Source organism: Lipophrys pholis (assembly GCF_963383615.2).
Source record: "Lipophrys pholis genome assembly, chromosome: 2".
Classification (NCBI taxonomy): Eukaryota; Metazoa; Chordata; class Actinopteri; order Blenniiformes; family Blenniidae; genus Lipophrys; species Lipophrys pholis.
The window spans coordinates 14204212-14224000 of NC_137636.1; the positions used below are offsets into that span (position 1 = coordinate 14204212).

Below are 19789 nucleotides of genomic sequence, written 5' to 3' on the forward strand. Positions count from 1 at the left end.
GTCAGATAAACGTTAGGGATTGCTAAGTCGTAGTTCTTATCGGTGGAGTTTTGGGAAAGTAAGTCAATAAAAAGCGCCGGGGTGTGATCCAGGCTGGAGTTGGGCAGGCAGGTTATGGTTGACTTCAGTCAGCATGAAATAACTGTAAGTCAATAACGTGTCCCTGAAGGGTTTTGACAAACCAACATGTGTGTATAAATTGTTGTATTCATTGTTATTTGAAAAAAAAAAATAAACCCTCAGATTTTTCACACTTGTCCTCATCTTGGGGACAAATCTGTGAGAGGATTAAATATATTTTTAGGTGAGAAGGGTAGCAGCAGAGTCATATTCACACTTCAGCTCCTGTACAGAAGTGTCTCCCTTCCTAAACACTGAGTCATGAGATGATCATCAGTGATCAAAGGTCACCTGTTTCATTAGATTTGCTGAAAGAAGCACAACGTCCATTAATTTTAGTATATTTCACACTTTTGAATAAAAACAAACTATATTCAAAGACAAAACAGGAGCTGCAAACAAATGTTTTTTTTTACATTTGAATGTATTTTTGAAAAGGAGGCTTCAGTTAACACATTAATGTTGAATTATTTTTTATTCTGTGAAGAGATTTAATTAAATGTAGACATTAACATAATCCTTCTATACCTTCAAAAAGGGAAACAGTTGTTTTTCCACATTATTTTTCAGTCATTTAACTGGTCTGAATCACTTGATATCAATTTGGGTTGTTTGTGGCTCATCAACAAGACATCCTGGCATAGGGTCTCCATCCTGGGATCATGGTTAGGGGCCTCTTGCAAGTTACACAATTGAGGACATTTATGCCTTTTATAATGTACAATTCCTTGTGAACTGGCAGTTTGATTTTGCTTTCAGTTTCTTAAAAAAGGGGGAATACAAACGATTTTGTTGTTGCTGTTGTTTTTCCAGACAAAACGTTGAAGCAGAGCTGCAATAGTTTACATTTGTATTTATTTCAATAAAATATGAGATTTTTTATTTTCTTGCATTTCATTCATTTTCTGATTAATTCGGCCAGGAGGTTGTGTGGAAGTTAAAAGTCATCTGATAATCAATTAAATCGTGTTTATAAACCAATACCTGATAACCACAAAAATACAATTAATCATTTGCAGGTCACTCACTAAAATACTTGGAAATGACACATTTCTACTTTTATTGGAAGATATTTTAACAATTAAAATCAAACACAGACAAAAGTAAAAGCCTACAAACTCTAACCAGCATAGAGGTGTTGCATGATTTTCTCATAGAACATTGTACAATTGCAATTACACATCTTCTACTATACCGTCCCTCAGTATCATAAATATTTGACCTTAAATGTGACTTAATAAAAGCATTAGGAGCTGGAAATGGTTATCCTGTATTCTGGGCCCACTTCACATTGTTGTGATGTTCATTTCTTTCATACCTTCAAATTATGAGGCGCACTAACTGTAGGAAACTCTTTTCCTAAACACAGTTCGTGTTTTAGTGGGAAGTGAAAAGCAGAATCATCCACATGCAACACAAGTGTAAACAAGAGGAAGAACTGTAGAAGTGATCTAATATAGTTTTTAATTGTTTATGTGGCCCTGAGGTGTTGACCAATCAAATCAAATAAGTCATTTCGCCTCTAGCAGACAATGGTTGTTTTTTTTTCTCTGCACAGTTTGCATCACTTGAACCCGCTGGCTGCCGATGAGATGGGGGAGTTTTCAGGGGATGACATATTCACAGATGTACTTCTTGAGGCTGCGGCACACCTCGTCGGCCCAGCGGCCCTGCGCGGCCACGGACAGAGCCACGCAGCTCTCCCGCTTCGTCCCAGTCGGCTGCTTCTTGGAGCGGTCCCAGTTGAAGTAGCTGACCGGCAGGCTGTTGACGTCCACGTATTGGCCCTCCTTCACGATGTCCGCCACGCCGATCCAGAAGTCCTTGGACCCCGGGGCGCTCCTCTTTGCATAGTCCCTCAGCTCGTTGTTCTCCGTGGCGTCCCGCGGCGTGGCCAGGGTCCCCCCCTGAGCGATGCAGTCTTCATTCGCCTCATGGTAATGTTTGGGGTCCTCGATAGTGAGGTAGCACTTTCTGTGAGCTTTGATGCCTCTGAGACAGACTGGAAACGTCACAAAGGGATGAAATTGTAAGCGTGCCACGTCAAAAGAGGTTCAGTTTCCAATTAAATTTCTAAATGTATCTTATGCAAAACGACCTCAAACAAAAGTTCAACCCAATCCAATCTTTCATAATGTGAATGCGACTGCCCTCTACTGGTAATTTAGCATAGATATAAGTTTAGAATGTTTGATAACACCCCAAGAGTGCAGTACTGCACAGTAATATATGACAGTACCTGTCTGCAATGCCTGCATCTCCTTAAGTGAATTCACCTCCTGCCACAACCTCTCAAGCTGGGACTTCACATCAGCTTCCTCCACCGCTGCATCACAACAAGGAGGCAGGAAAAACAGGTCAGATAAGCATTGGTGCACAGCAGCACACCATGTACCGAGGGTGTGTGCGTGTGCGTGTGCGTGTGCGTGTGCGTGTGCGTGTGCGTGTGCGTGTGCGTGTGCGTGTGTGTGTGACACGTACAGATACCTCTACACTGACGCGGTGAAACAGCTTCCCTGGTGCGGGATGGACGGCTGCAGCAAAGGTGAAGCAAGGAGCAGCAGAGGACGAGGAATACAGGGAGGGCCAGACGTGCCATGACTGAGGCCAGAGGATCCTCACAGGGCAGGGACACAGTGGCACACCTTGTACTGCTGCGAAGGGAACCAAAAGTCCTACAGGCAACTCAATATATACTGGCCCTGTGTGTGCCTTTCTGGGTTCTCTCCCTGCATTGGCTCCACGTCTGTTTGTTTTTGTCCAAACATCAGGAGGAGGCAAGGAAGGGAAAAAAGGAGGGAGGCAAATAATGATTTCCTTGTTTCTAGTTATTTTTAGATAAATATTGACTTGGGAAAGGGAGCACTAAGCAGTATTCCCTTTCATTTCACAACCAAACAGGAACATTATTGAGTTCTTCACCCAATACAAAATGTTTTTCATCTGAGTTTCATTATTTGTCAGTTTTGGACTAACTTAGCCATTTGAAAAGTACACAATATCACCCCCTGTTGTCGAATCACACCAACACATGCAGTGAATTCTCAGATTTAATCACCATAATCATCATATTTTTGAAAAGATGATTTCAAATGTGAAAAAAAATACAACAGTTGTGAATGGTCACTGCATTAAGAGAGTGTCTCAAGATATCTTTTAAAGTTACAGTCTTAAAGGTTGTTATGCAATCTTGAAAAATAAAGCTGCTGCTAGACCTGTGGAGGTCCAGCTCTGCTGCTGGTCATGCTATTTTTAGAATGAAATGTTGTATACCGATGGGAGGGGCGATCTAAATCAGAAAAACCCCTTGGGCATACACTCTCAATATAGCCATACAACCTTCAAAACCAGCTCAGGTAGGTTTTCTCATGTTTGACCCCTCAAAATCATAGAGTAGTAATTGTGCTTGAAGCTGTATAAAGTAGCTCCTGAACATTTAACGGCAGGTTATACAGAGAAAAACGTTGGTGTAGTTGTCTGCATAGGGAGGGCAGGGATTGGGCCTGAGCTCTAAGACAAGCTTCAAAACTAATTTTTCATGCAAGTGACTCCATCCATCATTGAAAAACAATGAACAAAAAAACCTTAAATGTCAAATATAGATTAAATTATGTCGATAATGACTCCAATTGTCAATATTTAAAGGCTCCCTGATGTAAGTGAATATGTTCACTTCATGCTGCTTCCAAAGTTTCAGTATTGTAGGAAAACTATCTCACAAGAATGTGGTGAGGGGAAAGAAAATGTTTTGGAAAAATATTTATATTGACAAATTCTTGTGGCAACAGTTTAGTTAATGTGCAATTCTTTATGCTGTATTTTCTTTCAATTTCAAGATGATATTTTGTTTCATTGCATCTGAATTTGCACATCCTGCTTTAATGACATAGAGTTTATTCACCAATTACTCACTATTTGTGTAGGTTTTAATACAATAATCCAAATACTTTGACTTTTAATCGAGTAATATTTTCGGATGCCGACTCTACTTTCACTCGAGTAAAACTACTTGAGGATATATTTATTATGGTCCATATACGAGAATGAGTGGGTGACTGTGGTGCATCTCGCGGCTCTTAAATGGCGTCAGCTGGGATTGGCACTGTGACCGTACCGCGGGTGAAGCTGGTTTATCGGATGAATGTATTGATTGATCAAACTGAAACAACAAAATAATTAAATGCTTCGCAGACAAATTTATTCAAGTAAACAGAGCTGAACTCAAAGTACACAACAAATATTTGACCACAGGTAAACCATATATTTTTTTTAAGGGTTTTTGTGAACACACTACACCAATGCAGAAACACCTCTGCACACATTTTTCTTTTTTCTTTTTTTTTAAACAAGGAATCATTAATTCATACAAAACATCCACTCTCTCTGGTGCACACGTAACACACAACACTAAAGGCTTTAAAACTGGGTTGTATTTTCTAATTGTTATCACTGTCATGTTCATTTCCCGCGATGGATTGGCAATTTGCCCAGCATGTTTCCTGCCCTCGCCCACAGTTGGCTGGGATTGGCTCCTGCACATGATATAAGCTGTAGGGCAGATGGATGGATGGATGCATGTTTATTTCCAATTCTGAAAATCCAAAGTTTCTGCACCTTGAAAGCTGACAGAGAAGTGTTGGTTTCACACTTTCAAATTTGAGTCTTTTTTAATTTATTTCCTGAAATGACTACCAAACACTGCTTTGATTTATTGTTTTTATAGTTCCGGCAACGACCCTGAACAAAAAAAAAACACTATGTTGGGTAAACAGTGAAAATTGAACAATGCAGGGTTCCTTTTTACTTTTGAAATAGAAACACTTGAGTGATGTGAATAGTTGAGTAATTTACAGGAATGACGCACAGATGAGAAGTAAAGCAGTTCTAAATACGCTTGAGTACTTAGAGTGCTGCTCAAACCTAATTTAGACTGATTTCACACACCAGTGAACTGTATAAAATAATTTTACACAGAGTTTTATTGGCACTTCTGTTGTGCGGCACCCGCAAGTAAACAGCTTTGGACAGACAAGCAAAGCAAAGACTCCGCAAAGATTTCCGCTCCTGTCTGACACTTTTCACTTTACACAGAAAAAAAGGAAGATTTATTCATTTAACCAATTTATCTTGAGCTTACAATTTTTGACAGATTGATTTGCTTACTTGAGACTAAAACTTTGATATTTTTGGAAGCCTTTCCGAAACTGGAATATTTCTAACTTTGTACAGTGGCAGACACACAGATTTAGAAATATTACACTCAATACACCATATTCGACTCACTGGCCACAACATTAGATACACCTGTGCCACTGCTCATTAATGCAGATCAGCCAATCACAAAGCAGCAACGCAGTCCATGCAATCCAGGCATTAATGCGAGGTAGAAACGACCAGCTAGAGATTGAACTGAAATGCTGAAGTACGGTAATTGTGAAAGATGCTGATATAAATGTTGCAGAAACGATTTATCCACTAGGATTTCCATGCATCTCAACAGTATCCAAGGAACTGGATCAAATGAATCAATCCTGAACGAGTGGCAATAGTTGGAGAACAGCGAGATTGGTTTCAGACAACAGAAATAACACTGAATCAACTACTTTTTCCAACTGAGACGTGGAGAAGAGCTTTTCTGATTGCACCGCACAACAGAACTCGAAGCAGATAAGAAACAGCAGAGAACCACAGCAAGTACCTTTCCTAACGACAAACTGAAGCTGGAATGCACCTGAGCTTTCACTGCTACATTTTCGACTGACCTGGTGAGGTTTATTTTCTGCAGCAACTTTTGAATGGTACGATCACAATTCGGCAACACCACAACGTGGAGTCTCTCTGCTTACACGCAAAAGTTTGGGTTTAAATGGTGGTGCAATGATGCAATGACTAGGCTGCAACACATTTAAGAGTTTGGAATCCCCGTCCTGCAGCTTCTGCAACGCTACGATCTCCGTTCTGCTTGGTGTTTGAACGACGGCAGTGACGGCTGGACCGTTCAAGACTTCTCATTTGTCCTACACAAATCTCCTGTGACATTTATACAACCTCCATGCAATGTTGCAAGAAACTAGTGTAAGAGATTTGCGTTCGTGTCCGGAAGTGCAAATTCAGAGCAAGTTTTGCTGTGAAGACATGCATGTGAATTTTCAAGCAACTTTTCACCCAAAAGCAGAGCACCAATACAGCGAAAATTGTTGCCATTTCAAATAGTTCTGCAGTTGGTGAATCTCCAGCAGCTGTGTGGCGCTATCGTGTCAGTATGGACCAACATCTCTGATGATCGTTTACAACTTCTTGCTGAATATGTATCACAAACAATTAAGGCAGCGCTACAGACAAAAATGGGTGCCCAATGTGTTGAGTTGGACCTAATGTCCTGGTCAGTCGATGTGTATCATTAGCCAATAGTTTACGTAGCAGTTTCCGTGTCGGAGCGAAACAGCCTTTTTTCATTTCGTGTGTACTTAATCAGCCAACAAAGGCACTGTTGATCCCATAGAATTGCACTGTTGGCACCGAGAATCAAGTGTAATGCAATATCTACCCGCGGCCTGTGGCAGCTTGCACATTACTTCCCGTTACAGGAGGAATGAGTCACAACTTTGATCAGTAACAAAACACAGAAGTCATTGTCCAAAAAATACTGTCTTAATGCATAAGGTCGTATTAATTCAAAAACATAAGAGTTTTACCCATGAAATGTTCAACTTGTATATGAAACTAGTTCCTACATTTATTTAAGGGTGCTAAATAAAAACAGTGATGATGGCACTTCAACAGGGTTTGCTATTTCAATTAACATTTGTAAATGCAATTAACTCCAAAAAGGACATATACATCTTTGAAAGAGTGGTTTTCCATCATGCCACTCTCCTACTTCAGTAAAGACTGTAACACTGTTCTGAAAATGGTTCTTGGACTTGGTGTCAAACACATTTGTTCAGACAGGCTATGTCTATGCTTTGTTTGACTAATCAATTGACAGACAAACGGTGACACACAGAAGGCACATACACACCTACATTCATGCATACAGCACATGCATACACATGTACTCTTGTGTGTGGTTGTGTTTCGCTGCACTGAGTCTGTGCAGCTTCTGCACGTTCCCGGGGTGTGACAGAAGGTTCCGTTGGGTCTAATGGATGAAAGGCATTCGCTCTTTGCTGTCGTTGTCTCCCTCAGGCTCCTCTTCCTCCTCCCCTGCTTCACTGGTTTCCGTGCTGTCACTGGCCATCTAGTGGGAACACAGTTTCCTGCCATCAATAACCCGTTATTGAGCTCCTCACATGGATTATACAAAGAAAAGTGAGCCGACATTTGACAGTGCAAGGAATGTGGTGACTGGGCTGCTGTATATCATCTCTCAGAATGAGCATCAGACACTTTTTCCCAAGGTAAAATGTTGAGATCACCATGGAAACCAGGGCTATAAAACAAGAGTGAATCACATTCAGTGACCACTGATGACCCGAACATGAGCTGGAATGTGCTGCAATAAATATAGTTTTAATAATAACAAATACCACTCCGCAGGTCAGCCAGTTTTTGTTAGGAATCTTTCACCTCCTGTTTTAATTTTATCATCATTTTCTTCTTGTCTCCCACATGCAATGGATATTTATTGTCAGGAAGATTAAATCATTTATTTTAGTTTTTTGCCATCAGCATTAATTACAACTGACATTGAGATTGAACAATAAAGACCAATTAATTATTACTTTAGATAACTATTTGAATCATGAATAAATCCTCCATGACATGTAGTGAAACTGTAACTGTACATCATTCTTATATTATTGTGATCAAAATGACATTTTAAGCTTGTCTTGTTTAATTTGTTTGAATTTTTTTTTTGTTACAAGAAGCAAAGCGACAGGTAATGCAATTCCTTCAAGATCAAACAATCAGCCACTTTTACTCTGAAAAATACATTGAGTTAATTGAACACCTACAAAGATATTCAACATTCACACTCTAAGGTCCATCCATACAAACACATTGAAATATTTTGAGTGCATCAAGAAAATAGTCACAGCTCTTCACTTTTTCCCCACACTAACCAAGCCTGTATGGTAGAGTGGCCAGACAGAAGCCACATGACAGCTCATCAGGAGTTTACCAAAATGCACTTGAAAGACTTTTGGACAATAAGAAACTAAATCCTCTGGTCTGATCAGAGCAAGATTGAACTTTTTGGCATTCATGTCAGGCATCATGTCTGGAGGAAACAGGGCCCTTTCATCACCAGGCAAACATCATCAGCTCAGTGAAGCATGGTGGTGGCAGCATCATGATGTGGGATGCTTTTCAAAAGCAGGAAGAAAGACATTCCGGATGAAAACCTGCTCTGAAGTGTTCTTGACCTTGAACTGGGTCAACGGTTCAACGACCCAAGTGGCTCCATGAAAACTTTATGAATGCCCCAGCTGGAGCCCAGACTTGACTCTGACTGCACATCTCTGGAGAGATCTGAAAATGGCTGTGCTACAAAGAGGAATGGGTCAAACGGCCCGAAGAGAACTGTGTCAATCTAGTGGGGACCTAGAGGTTAAAGAAGCAGATTTTGGGATCAGAAATTTGCAGGTTTGAATCCCACAGGAGACAGGTCACCACCGTGGGTCCCTGAGCCAGAGCCTTGACCCCCAATGTGTGCCATGGCTGCCCACTGCTTCTAACATGTATATAGTATTATAATAATTATAATAAACTGTGCCCTAAGGCTTTACTTTCTACCAATAATGCAGAAACAAAGTATTGAGCAAAGACTGTGAATACGTGTATTTTCTTAGGTTCCTGTTTTTAATCAATTTTATACATTTGTAGAAACGTTACCTCATTATGGGGGTATTGTGTATAGAATTTGAAGAAAAGAATGCATTTAATACATTTTGGAATAAGGCTCAAACATAACAAAATATGGAAAAAGTGAAGCACTGTGAATACTTTCCGGAGGTGCTGCATTAGCCTTGTTCATTGATAGAAATGTTCTGGGGAGGGAAAAAAAAACAAAAACAGTTGGAATTGTTGTTACCAGAGGGGTGGGGGACTTCTCAACATCCAGTATGAGCTTTCCTATGTTTCCTCTGTCATGAATTCTTTGCATGGCCTCTTTGACCTGAGAATAAAACACAATATAAAGTCATTTTCAACAACTTAATAGATTATAAAATAAAAGAAATCAAGCAAAAACTTCTATCACCACACAAATTAGCTCTAAAATAACTTTATTCAATGCAGTTTAAACCAGAAGCTTTAAAAAACCTCAGTTCTTGTTTCATGGTTATTCATCACACTCTTTCTCTGAACAGCAATAATATAAGCTCACTATGTGAGGAATGGCAGAGTGAGTCAGCATCATTTACTCAACATTGATGCTAAGAGGTGTTTGAAATCACAAATGCAGCTTTAGAAAATGCATACAAGCTTCACTTCATATCTGATTGTGGGAACAGCATAAACCACACATTAGAGAATGAATTAACCATCTGTAAGCATGAAGTGCGCTCTAATGAGAAACACCTTATGTGAATAACACATGTTTTTCAAGTCACTTACTATTCTGCTACAGCTCTGAAGTGAGTCACACCAAATCACTTAATTCACTTTCATTAAAAAATGAAAAAAAAAGCAATAACTTTCCTTTTTTGTTTCATTTTTAATCATTTGTAATATCAAATACAAAATAACCTTACCATAAGTGCAATATTTATGATTATTTTTAAATATGGATCACAAAGCACTGCCAACGAGAAATATTTCCTAACTCAGCAAATAATGCTGAGTTTGCTCAGTATAATCCTCGGCAAACTTTTTCTAAACTCTGAGCTCCTAATGACCAGACTTCCTTTTTAAACACATTTAGAAAATTGCAGTTTTCAATGCTATAAATGCAGTCTGAAGGGGGTACTGTATAGCTTTTTTTGAAAGTGAGACGTGCGGCATGTACCTTTTTCTCAAAATTATTTTTTCATTTGACTTGTACAGAGGAAATCATGATTTAAAAAAAAAAAAAAAAAGAGGTATAACGGTTATATATTTTATAAAAACAATAGGAAAAAGCTACTCATCAGTGCAAATTCATAGGTGCAACAGTTGCAGGTAATAATTATAGAGAGATGTGTCAAACTGGGTGCATCAACTACAAAGAGAGATTTTGTCTATTGGCTCCATTAATAATATCGTATAATATCAAAAACAAAAATAAAGTCAAGCATTCAACCAAATATGACCGTATGACTTTATGTGAGACAAAGCATGTACATAAGTGAGAGTTGGGTAGTTCCTCCCACAGTAAAAAAAAAACAAAAAACTCTGTTGTAGTCAAAGTAAGATAATGTTGCTTTCAAAACTAAAATAAAACACTACTAAAATTCCAATAGATTGCATAGTTTGTCTGTCAGGATACTTGAGCTTCATCGCACCTATTTGAATCATTTGTAAGGCAAGGACAGTGAGAATTTCACTACCAGGCTTTCAGTCGAAACACCTACTTCATAACGCGTCTTCAATTTAACAAATGTCACCTTTTGAAATGATGTTTTCTGACAGATTGATTCTTGAGCTAAATAAGTGTGAAATTCAATTCAACACAAATCAGCTGCAGCCTGATTGCTACAAGCAAAGCAATGGGGTAACAGGCGGACTGCAATTGTGAATTTATTTTACTTCACTTCTACACTGCATTCCCTCTGCTGTCATGACCAATTATGTCCCCATGGCAGACACAAAGTTTGATAGTTTGGATTTAACTGAATTCACTGATAAACCAAAAAAAGGTGTTGAGCACTTGCTCATGCTTCAATTTCAGACTTTATAGATTTTTCATGAGGAAGAACAACAGCATGCTTGTGTTTACTGACAATATCTGGAATCAGGAAGAAACATTTTAAACAATACTCAGGTTTACATAAATGTTTGAGATCAATTCCATGGAATTAACTCAAATGCTTCACATTAATAGAGCACATGTGGCTCACCATTGACTATATTTTGGCTCTCTGTCGCCATCTAGTAGGATAATATTGTAATAAAAAGTTGCAGTTTTCTAATTGAGTGCTTTAAATTGAAGGATTATTGCAATTGAAGTTCTATTATGACAAATCAAACAGCGTTCTCAACCTGTAGACCTACTGGATTGAGACCTTACCAGGAGAAAACTCTGTATGCTACAACTCATTCTTTCTTTTTAGTTCACACAGGCACAAATTAATGCGTTCTACTTTGTGTTGAAGCTATTGTGTCACAAACACTCAAACCACACAACAATTCAGCAAAAAATCAAGCCAAGACCAAAATTAGGTCAGGAGTTTGTTCAGCAATTTGTTTCCGTGTACACGGAGGAGGGGGTAAATTCCTCTTACATTTTGGGAGCATTAGGTCCTTGTAGTCACTGTATTAATATGCAAATGTACCCCAATTCTTCTCAGCACGCACAATTAGATGGAATCTAAGTGATAGAAATAAAAAAAATTGATTTTTATTCGTAGAACAACTGGCTTGTATGGCAATCTGGCTTTACTCAGTCCCAGACACACATAAATTCCAACATGAAAGATTTCCGTCGTCAACAGGTCAACTAACACATTCTGAATTCTCCTTACAGGCAAATAAAGAAGTGAAGCTGGCGCTGTCCCTGACACTACATCCCACGCTATGCTCTAATGAGATTCTTCATGGGCAGTGGTTCCAGTGAATAGCCGGAGCAACCTGCCAAAGTTTAATGACAACAGAACATGGGAAGTTTCCCATGAGAAATAAAAATCTGAAGGCAGCAACGATTTCATCAATATCTCTCACTGAGAATAACTTGTTGTCATTTGTCCCGTGAGGTACTGCTTTCAATGCCTCTGCATTTAGCTAAATTCTTAGGAGTGAAAAAAAAAAAAATCCCATGGACAAATCTTCAACGTCTAATACAAATTCCACTCAGAGTTTCATTAAAGTGGCATAGTTTGAAGTCCGCACATATTTTAGACAACTACACTTCTGCTACGACAGAAGTCTGTTTTTTTTTTAATTTACACATGGACACAAACCTGCAAACAGCAATGAAACTACTACACCACTCAGAAAGCACAGACCTTCAATGAGTTTACTCTTACACAATAATCAAAGTTACAAAATTCTGCAATAAACTGCACCTGGTTAGAAATATCAACTTTTCTGGTAAACTGTTGTATTTTATACTCCATTGTCCATCTCCATAATCAATGATGTAGTAGAGGCTTATTGCCAGGAGTGGGCAAGTAATTTTTTCAGATGAAAAAGAGGGACTGTTTTGTTAAACTCAAGCCATAAATTGACCTGAATTCTGCTCAATAATAATAATAATAATAATAATACATCTCCTTCGAAGAAGCAGCCCGTTACACGATTTTGATAAGCTACTGTTAAAGTCCTCATGACACCAAAAAAAAAAAAAAAAGTCAAAAAAAGCAATAACAAAATAAAGGTATTCACATAATACAACATTTTTGTCATACTGCTGTCATCTACTAGTAAACAACTACAAGAAACGGGTGAAATTAAAGTTAGGATTCTCGAGCCCCGCCAAGCGAGCCTTTCACACTTGCCGGCAACCAGGCATCAAAACACAGCCATGGACGCACCGCAAAGTGAAGAAAGAGACATATTTTCTGACTTTTCAGACTTATAAAACATGCTGTATAATTGTGTGTTGTTGTTTGTTTTTTTTATTAACAAGGAGCTGACATATTTTCTGGGAAACTATTATTAGCTGTGCAAGTCGTCAACAGTAAGGGTAAAAGTCCAAACTACACACAGTGTCAGAAAGAAAAGCAGGACTGTTGTATCATGTACACTAATGTGATTCATATTTCTTTCGTTGACCTCAATACTTACTTACAACAATGAAATACGGCTAACGTTTTCACCGTGAGGTAAAATACACAACCATCCAGATACTTGAAAAGGGAAACGCTTGACATGCTGTTATGGTATGTTTTCCTAATCAATCTTTTTTGTGATCTTTGTGAAAACTAATGAAATACGCCACAACCAAGAATCAACTGTTTACCGCCATCGCTTCCTGCTCTGAGCTACGTTTTCCAGCGAGTGACGTCCACCTGAACCGACGCACTGGGAAGAGGCAAATGATGCAGTTACTGCGTGTGCTTGTTCCCCGCGGTGGCCTATAAACTGATCATGATTAGAGTGGGTTGTGCATCTGCTGGGCAAACACTCTCCGGAGATGGAATAACCAGTTCGACAGAGACTTCAAGAGTCTGTAGGAATCAACAGCGAAGTGATTGATGTATGGCCTGTTGGGTTATTGTGTGGGTGGGAAAATAATTGTGGAACAGGGAGATTCAACCAACCCGCCATCTGTTGAAGAATGTCCAAGAACAGCGGACACTGTCCACAGCAGTGACAAACAAACAACAGATTAAGTACACTGCTCCTGGATATTTGCATGAATCCTGACACCTTCCACGGAAAGTCAAACGATGTTGCGGCGGTAATAAGATCATGTTTAATTTGATCGTCATCGACCTCCCCGTCTTATCCTGTGCTCAGCCCAGCCTCTCACCTCCTCCAGTGCCCACAGCGAGTCCACCACAGGCTTGATCTTCTTTTGCTCATAGAGACTCAACAGTTTGTCCATGACTGATTTCACGAGACTACATCTCCCTTGTTTGAAGAGGAGGTTGAGCAGCGAAAATCCAGCTATGACTTTGTTCTCCTCGTATAGTTTGATAGGATTCACTTTCTCCACCTGCCACCACTGGAGGAAAAAAACAAAACAAAAAAAGAAGAAAAAGAAGTCAGTCAGTCGGTCATTTGTTTACGCATTTCATTTTCTATAGAATGCAATTGACTGGGTGGTAACAGGACACTGTTTCCTGCAAATATTGATGACAGGCTGCTTCTCTGACTCACAGATTTTGCAAAGCTGAAGAAACTCTTTGTTTCCCCAGTTACCATGTTTGACGCGCCTGAAAAAACAAAAATAAAAAGCGTTTTGTATGCTGGGCAGACCAGGCAGCCATGAAGCATGAAGGAAAAGGTGGGTAAAGGGGGGGGGTTGGCACCTTTGGCCCCTTAAATCTATGAAAGCATGTCATTTGTGCATAGTCAGTGTTACTACAACTAATTAATCAATCTAATGCAGATATTTGATTCATGAAGCTTGACAAGAAGTTAAGTAATTCAGAGCGGCCAGGTAAGAGTGGTAGCTGTGAAGGACAATACTGTTCATTTTTAAGCTCTGGACTGGATCTTATTCACATGAGCTATTTTGTAACCATCCCTGCTGCCAACACATGAATGTATGAAACACTTGTATTTAAAAAAAAAAACCTTTAAACAATAGAAAGTTTTCTTGGATTATCAACACCAGCATGCCTTTCTCTTCAATGAAGCTTCAGCCAGGGAACAGTTAAGTTAGTTGAAGCACAAAGAGTAGAAACAGTTAATCTGACCTGGTTCAAAGTGAATATAACCTCAAAATTCAGGTTTGCTTTACAAAGTGTTAAATATCTCTATAGCCATGATTCAATCAAAAAAATTTGAACGAGAGTTGATACAGTCATTTTCAAATTAGTCTTATTTGAGTTGAAGCTCGACATTGATTAGCAAATTTGACAGTAAACACATCACAAAGGCGTTAAGTGTTTTTTTTCCCCTCACCGTAGAGCACGTAGGTTCCCAGAGGCTTCAGCAGGCTCAGACCTTTTCCCGTGTTCTCCCCACACAGACAGTCCAACACGATGTCCACGCCCTCTGGAGAAATCCTGAAGCGTCAGGAACAAAGCAAAAGGTGAATATGTACATTTCTTTTTACTCAAGGTTGAGCTGCCAGCTATTACTGGTACTGGTTACTAAGTAGATAATTTGACTTTCAACTACTTGCCCAGTCAATCAAAATGACAAAAAAAATAAATAAGATTAATATATTCAGATGGCAAATTTAGTAAATGTAATCAAAAGCCAGAAAGAGTCAACAAACTGAAACACTGCAGAAGCTCTGACCAGAGTTTTGTTGTTCCGATTATGAAATGCTCCATATATTGATTTGGTAATGGACAGAAATTCAAAATGTAAATTTTGAAGTAGTTTTCAATTTCAAACTGTGAATCATTTAAAGCTCAGCTGTATACATACATTGTGGATGTCTACAAATAGATACGAGTAGTCAAATCAGACACACAAAGGCACCCCAAATATAAGATAGAAACACTAAATTTGAGAAGAAAATTATATAATCATCAGTCGATGCAGAAAGTAAATGTTACTTGATAAGAAAAATTGGAAAAAAAGATTTTTAAATCTCGATTCAAGATTATACTGTTAAATCAAGAACTAAAGAAAAGTAAATAACTTTTCAAAACAAGTCAAATGATCTATCATGTCTACAACTAAAGAGTTTAAATCTTGGCAGGTGCCAACTAATTTGCAGTGCATTTATCTACAGTATGCCCCTTTTTTGTGCCTTAATGCAAAGAGTTCATATAGCCAGAGTGTGATTCATATGCCGAAGCAGCTTCATGTTTTGTCTAATGATGCATTCATAAGATATCAGCGTCAACTCTCTTGGGTGTTGCTCTGAGAAAAAGCTGCAGTGCACAGCTCACATTTTTCTTTAGCCTCTCTCTAGTTTCTTTAACAGAAATTACTGTTGTGCTGTACCTACATTACTTCTTACCTATAACTCATTCTGCATTGACAAATATGTGGTTTTACAGCATCCAGAAGGAATCAGACAAAAAAAAAAAAAAAGCTTTCCACAATGAGAATCATTACAAAAGAAGCGGATGTAAAAGAATGATTGGCATGTTACTTTGATAATGCCTTACTTTCTGCCTTGTGGCCTTGAACACCTGCTTGGCTGAACTGTGGTCTTGTGATTCCCATAGTTTTTGCCTTTTGTTAAAAGACTAATTTAATTGTACTTTGGGCTTGATCCTGGGAAGAATGTGTGGGCCCAAGAGATGAAAGGCATATTAATCCACTACCACAGCTGATATGTAGGCAGAAAGCATGAAACATCAATTACCAAAGAAGCTCTTTTAATTCTGATGTATTATAAACTGACAAAGACAGTGCATGCAAATATGCAGTATATATATGCAAATAGTACAGTCACTCCTGGTATACCGGCAGCAGCAATAATGGTATATTACTGGTGAAGCTCTGTGAAGCGTAGGAGGATGTGTGGGGATGAAATTTCTAAAGTCAGTGAAAGGTTTAAAGGGATTGAAACTTCCCTGGCGTAAGTTCAGTGAATCTTTGGAATACTGCAAATCAACTCTTATGCGGCGCTGATAAACAGGCATGGTGGCAGCGCCGTCAGTGGACTGCGAGGAGTTAGCAGTGGTTGGCTCTAATTGGCTCAGTTGTTCCACGTTGCCGGCGCAGACCTCCACCCAACAGAATGCTGCTGCTCTCAGAGATGAGCTGTGCGTTGCCATGGGGACCACTGCCACGCAAGACCAAACGAGGCAACCGGTAACATCTGCATCGTCACTCAGCCCTCTCCTCTCAGCAGAGTCCACATTATCGCATTAGTTCAGTACGTGCAACAGGCTGCAGCAGACGCGACCTGGGACGCCTTCGATCAATGTTGCAAAAGCGCATCAATAAAAAAAACTAAGCACAGAGTCCTCAGCAGTGCATCAGTCACACAAACACATGGACCGACTTACTTTTTGATTTCTTGTAAGTAGTCGACGTTTCTGTCAAAGAGGTGAGTCACTGAGTCTCTGATGGCTGCGTGTTTGAAACACGACGCCGTCCCAAACACTGTGACATTAGACACGGTGGAGCACAGCTGAGCAATGGCTTGACCCTGGAAATAAGAACAGGAACCTCAATGTATCGAAGCACGACAGCGCAGATATTTACTGAAAATGGATCTCCAAAAGCACCAGAATCCACTCAGACACAAGACGTAATCCACCACTGAAATGACTGTCATTTATTGCAATAAATGAGTTTTATAAATATAGGGTACCAAGAGTTGAAGAAGGGACATCCATTTTATTAAAAAAAAAGGAAGAAATGAAATCAACTTTCAGTTAAATTCAGATAGTTGTTTTTTTTTCCCCCCCATCTTGTTTTTGGAAGCTAAGTTGATTTCTTTACTTTAATATTAATATCACATTGGGTGTGTTGTTGGCTCTTCAGTGTAATTAGCAAATTAACAGAATCGCAAGTAAAACTTGCAAAACAAGACCAGAAATCAATTAATAGTTTTTTGGTTGTTTTTTTTACAGAGATTTCCTCAAAATAAAATCAAGGACATGATAAGTCTTGTCCTCCACATTACTTTCAGTTTTGAGTTTTCTTTCTTTTTCATAATCCAGTGACAGACACACAATGACATCACTTGGAAGCAATGACAATGGAGGGGGCCAACAGGGCGGCCAATCACATGATGAGCACAAAGGTAACGCCGCCCCTGCTTGCAATTATATAAACAACGCCATCAAGCAATTAGAGAAAAACAAACGTGTTCCATTTGTGCGTGCGATTAGAGCTTTCAAGGGGAGTTCAATGAATCAGCTAAACTTACTTTTTGGTGGTTACGTGCTTTTCAATCCTACTCCTCATGTATCACTGAGCTGCATGGTTTAGATGTCGCTCTGATCCAACGCACCTGATTCAAACCACTGAGTCCTAATCAGACACTGCAGAGGCCTGGTAATGAGCCTCTTGCCTGAGTTGAGAAGCACTCTAGAAAAAAATTTAAGAAATGGACTTACTACACTGCCTCCAGCCGAATGAACCAAAACTGACATCCCTTCTCGCAGATTGGCGACCTCAAAGAGCATCATATAGGCAGCCACAAAGTTCAGCGAGAACGCCGCCGCCTCAGCAAAAGTCATCTCATCTGGCATCATGAAGACAAAATCCACTGGTGTGCACACCACCTCTGCCCAGGCATTGTAATTCACAAAGGCCATAACTCTGTCGCCTATCTGAAAGAGAAATGTTAAGAGTGGCAGCATAACAAGCACACAGTCATGTGAAGCAATCATGTGTGGCATCAGGGGGACGGTATTTAAACGTATGGATTAGCCCTTCTGCATTGTTACACACACATTTAAATCTGCATTATCTGCAGTTATATTGATTCAGATTCTGTCGCACCATTTGTTCAGGCATGATCACCACATAAACAACTGATGAATTCACTAACCTCAAATCCCTTCGTGTTTTCACCCACTGATTCGACTATTCCAGAGCACTCAAATCCAGGGACAATGGGGGGCTTGGGAGGATTATCAATAGTGCCCAGACGAACCATCAAATCCAGGAAATTCAAGCCACTGCAACAGAAAATAATTAGGAGCTCAGTATTTGTTAGACTTCACATCCACCAGGTGCATTATTCTGGATGAAATCATGCCTCAAAACTCTCTGACCACTCACAGTTTTTATTTATCAAATCTCTGATAGGAGCTGCCAGGCGGGGGATTCGGGGAGTACCCTGGATTTCTATTATTATCAGCAGTGAGTCACTGGATTTTCATCTGTGGGTCCAAGGCCACATTCAGCAAATACTCTCCTTTGAATAAAACGAAGTACACTTTAATTTATCTAATGGGAGTTTGCCAGAGCTGTTGCCTCGGCTACAACCCGGAGCGAAACGACCTGATCTGTGTGTTTCAGTCTCATAAAAGCAGAAACTGATTTAAAAAAAAAAAAAACAACAACAACGACTGATTGGGTAAATTGCTGACAGCAGTTTTGCTTGTTGTTATGAGCGAGTACCACTGCACTGTAAAGGACCTGTTGGCTTCACGACTGCAATCCGTCCAGTGAGATGTTGTTGATCACAAATACATCGGAGCGCTGCAGAGAAAAGGGGCTAAAACACACGTGAGCATCTAATGTGGAGGATAACAAGAGTATTTTACCATGCTTTGACGCGGATCTTCACTTCACCTTCCTGGGGCTCGGGCATTGCCTTCTTGGTCACCCGGAGTTTGTTCAAACCTCCGAAACCTGCCAGGACCACCGCTCGCATTTCTTTGACGTTGCCGGGGGACTCCGGGTTCTCCGCTTCTCTCCCCACGTTCCTGTCTATCATGTACTCCGTCTCCTCCGTCATATCTGCTCCTTCTTTAGCCATGTCGGAGACCAGCTGCCTCTGCGCTCCTTCTCCAGAGAGTGATGTGCGGACTCACTGTGCGGTACTGGAGGAGCCGCCTGCGCGCACACGGGCGCTGTGACCGCGTGAATGATGCTTCACCAAATCACACTTTCTCCACTCTTGCACGCTCTTGGCAAACGCGGTTCACCCGTCACATGTGTTTCCCAGTCTCAAAACATGGCGTTCATATGGGCAAAGTTTGCCATTTCTAATAGCAAGAAAGAAAGAAAAAAAATAAAAAATAATCCTGACGCGTTATCTTTGCTGTGGAGCAGGAAGTGCGCCGCCTGCTGGTTGAATCTGTGCAAAAGTTCAGCTCAAACTCACGTCTACATTTTCCTCTTCTGTCATTCGATAAAAACGAGAGGAGAGGAAAGATCAACTCTGCTTCATAAACCAGGAGGCTCTCAGGTACACTTGGATGTTGTCAGATTTGCAATACAATCAGGTGGTGTGTTTAAGGGATTAAAATCAGATGAAAGAAAATGATTTGTTATTTGGCTCAATCCCCTGTATGTGCAAATAGACCAAGGATGAGCAACCTGA

At 39.9% G+C, this 19789-nt stretch overlaps 2 protein-coding genes across 3 annotated transcripts; both read right to left on the minus strand.

Annotated features, from left to right (window-relative positions):
- Nucleotides 1–1160: 1160 nt before the first annotated feature.
- clec3a (C-type lectin domain family 3, member A) lies at nt 1161–2862 on the minus strand. 2 transcript variants are annotated; one of them, XM_080491002.1, is made up of 3 exons: nt 2602–2862; nt 2360–2446; nt 1161–2122 (listed from the first exon to the last, which is right to left on the minus strand). In XM_080491002.1, exons 1-3 carry the CDS (start codon nt 2717–2719, stop codon nt 1725–1727), a joined length of 603 nt encoding a protein of 200 aa, XP_080347128.1. In that variant the 5' UTR covers nt 2720–2862; the 3' UTR covers nt 1161–1724. The 2 variants fall into 2 exon arrangements, with proteins under 2 accessions (XP_080347128.1, XP_080347129.1); XM_080491003.1 differs by having other exon boundaries at nt 2608–2782.
- A 1436-nt stretch (nt 2863–4298) lies between these two features.
- On the minus strand, nt 4299–19303 carry vat1l (vesicle amine transport 1-like). Its single transcript, XM_080458774.1, has 9 exons — nt 19008–19303; nt 18287–18416; nt 17850–18065; nt 16791–16933; nt 14776–14879; nt 14026–14081; nt 13676–13870; nt 9158–9241; nt 4299–7360 (listed from the first exon to the last, which is right to left on the minus strand). The coding sequence occupies exons 1-9, from the start codon at nt 19220–19222 to the stop codon at nt 7262–7264; spliced, it is 1242 nt and encodes a 413-aa protein (XP_080314900.1). The 5' UTR covers nt 19223–19303; the 3' UTR covers nt 4299–7261.
- Between the last annotated feature and the right edge of the window lie 486 nt (nt 19304–19789).

What these genes read in the sequence shown, in the direction of transcription:
- clec3a (XM_080491002.1), bottom strand. Translation starts at nt 2,719, where the DNA reads ATGGCACGTCTGGCCCTCCCTGTATTCCTCGTCCTCTGCTGCTCCTTG. An exon ending in GCGTCAGTGTAGAGGTATCT is followed by an intron (nt 2,447 to 2,601) that starts GTACGTGTCACA and finishes GTTGTGATGCAG; the next exon opens with CGGTGGAGGAAGCTGATGTG. An exon ending in GATGCAGGCATTGCAGACAG is followed by an intron (nt 2,123 to 2,359) that starts GTACTGTCATAT and finishes TGACGTTTCCAG; the next exon opens with TCTGTCTCAGAGGCATCAAA.
- vat1l (XM_080458774.1), bottom strand. Translation starts at nt 19,222, where the DNA reads ATGGCTAAAGAAGGAGCAGATATGACGGAGGAGACGGAGTACATGATA. An exon ending in TACTTACAAGAAATCAAAAA is followed by an intron (nt 14,880 to 16,790) that starts GTAAGTCGGTCC and finishes CTGACGCTTCAG; the next exon opens with GATTTCTCCAGAGGGCGTGG. An exon ending in CGCTGTGGGCACTGGAGGAG is followed by an intron (nt 9,242 to 13,675) that starts GTGAGAGGCTGG and finishes TTTTATTCTCAG; the next exon opens with GTCAAAGAGGCCATGCAAAG.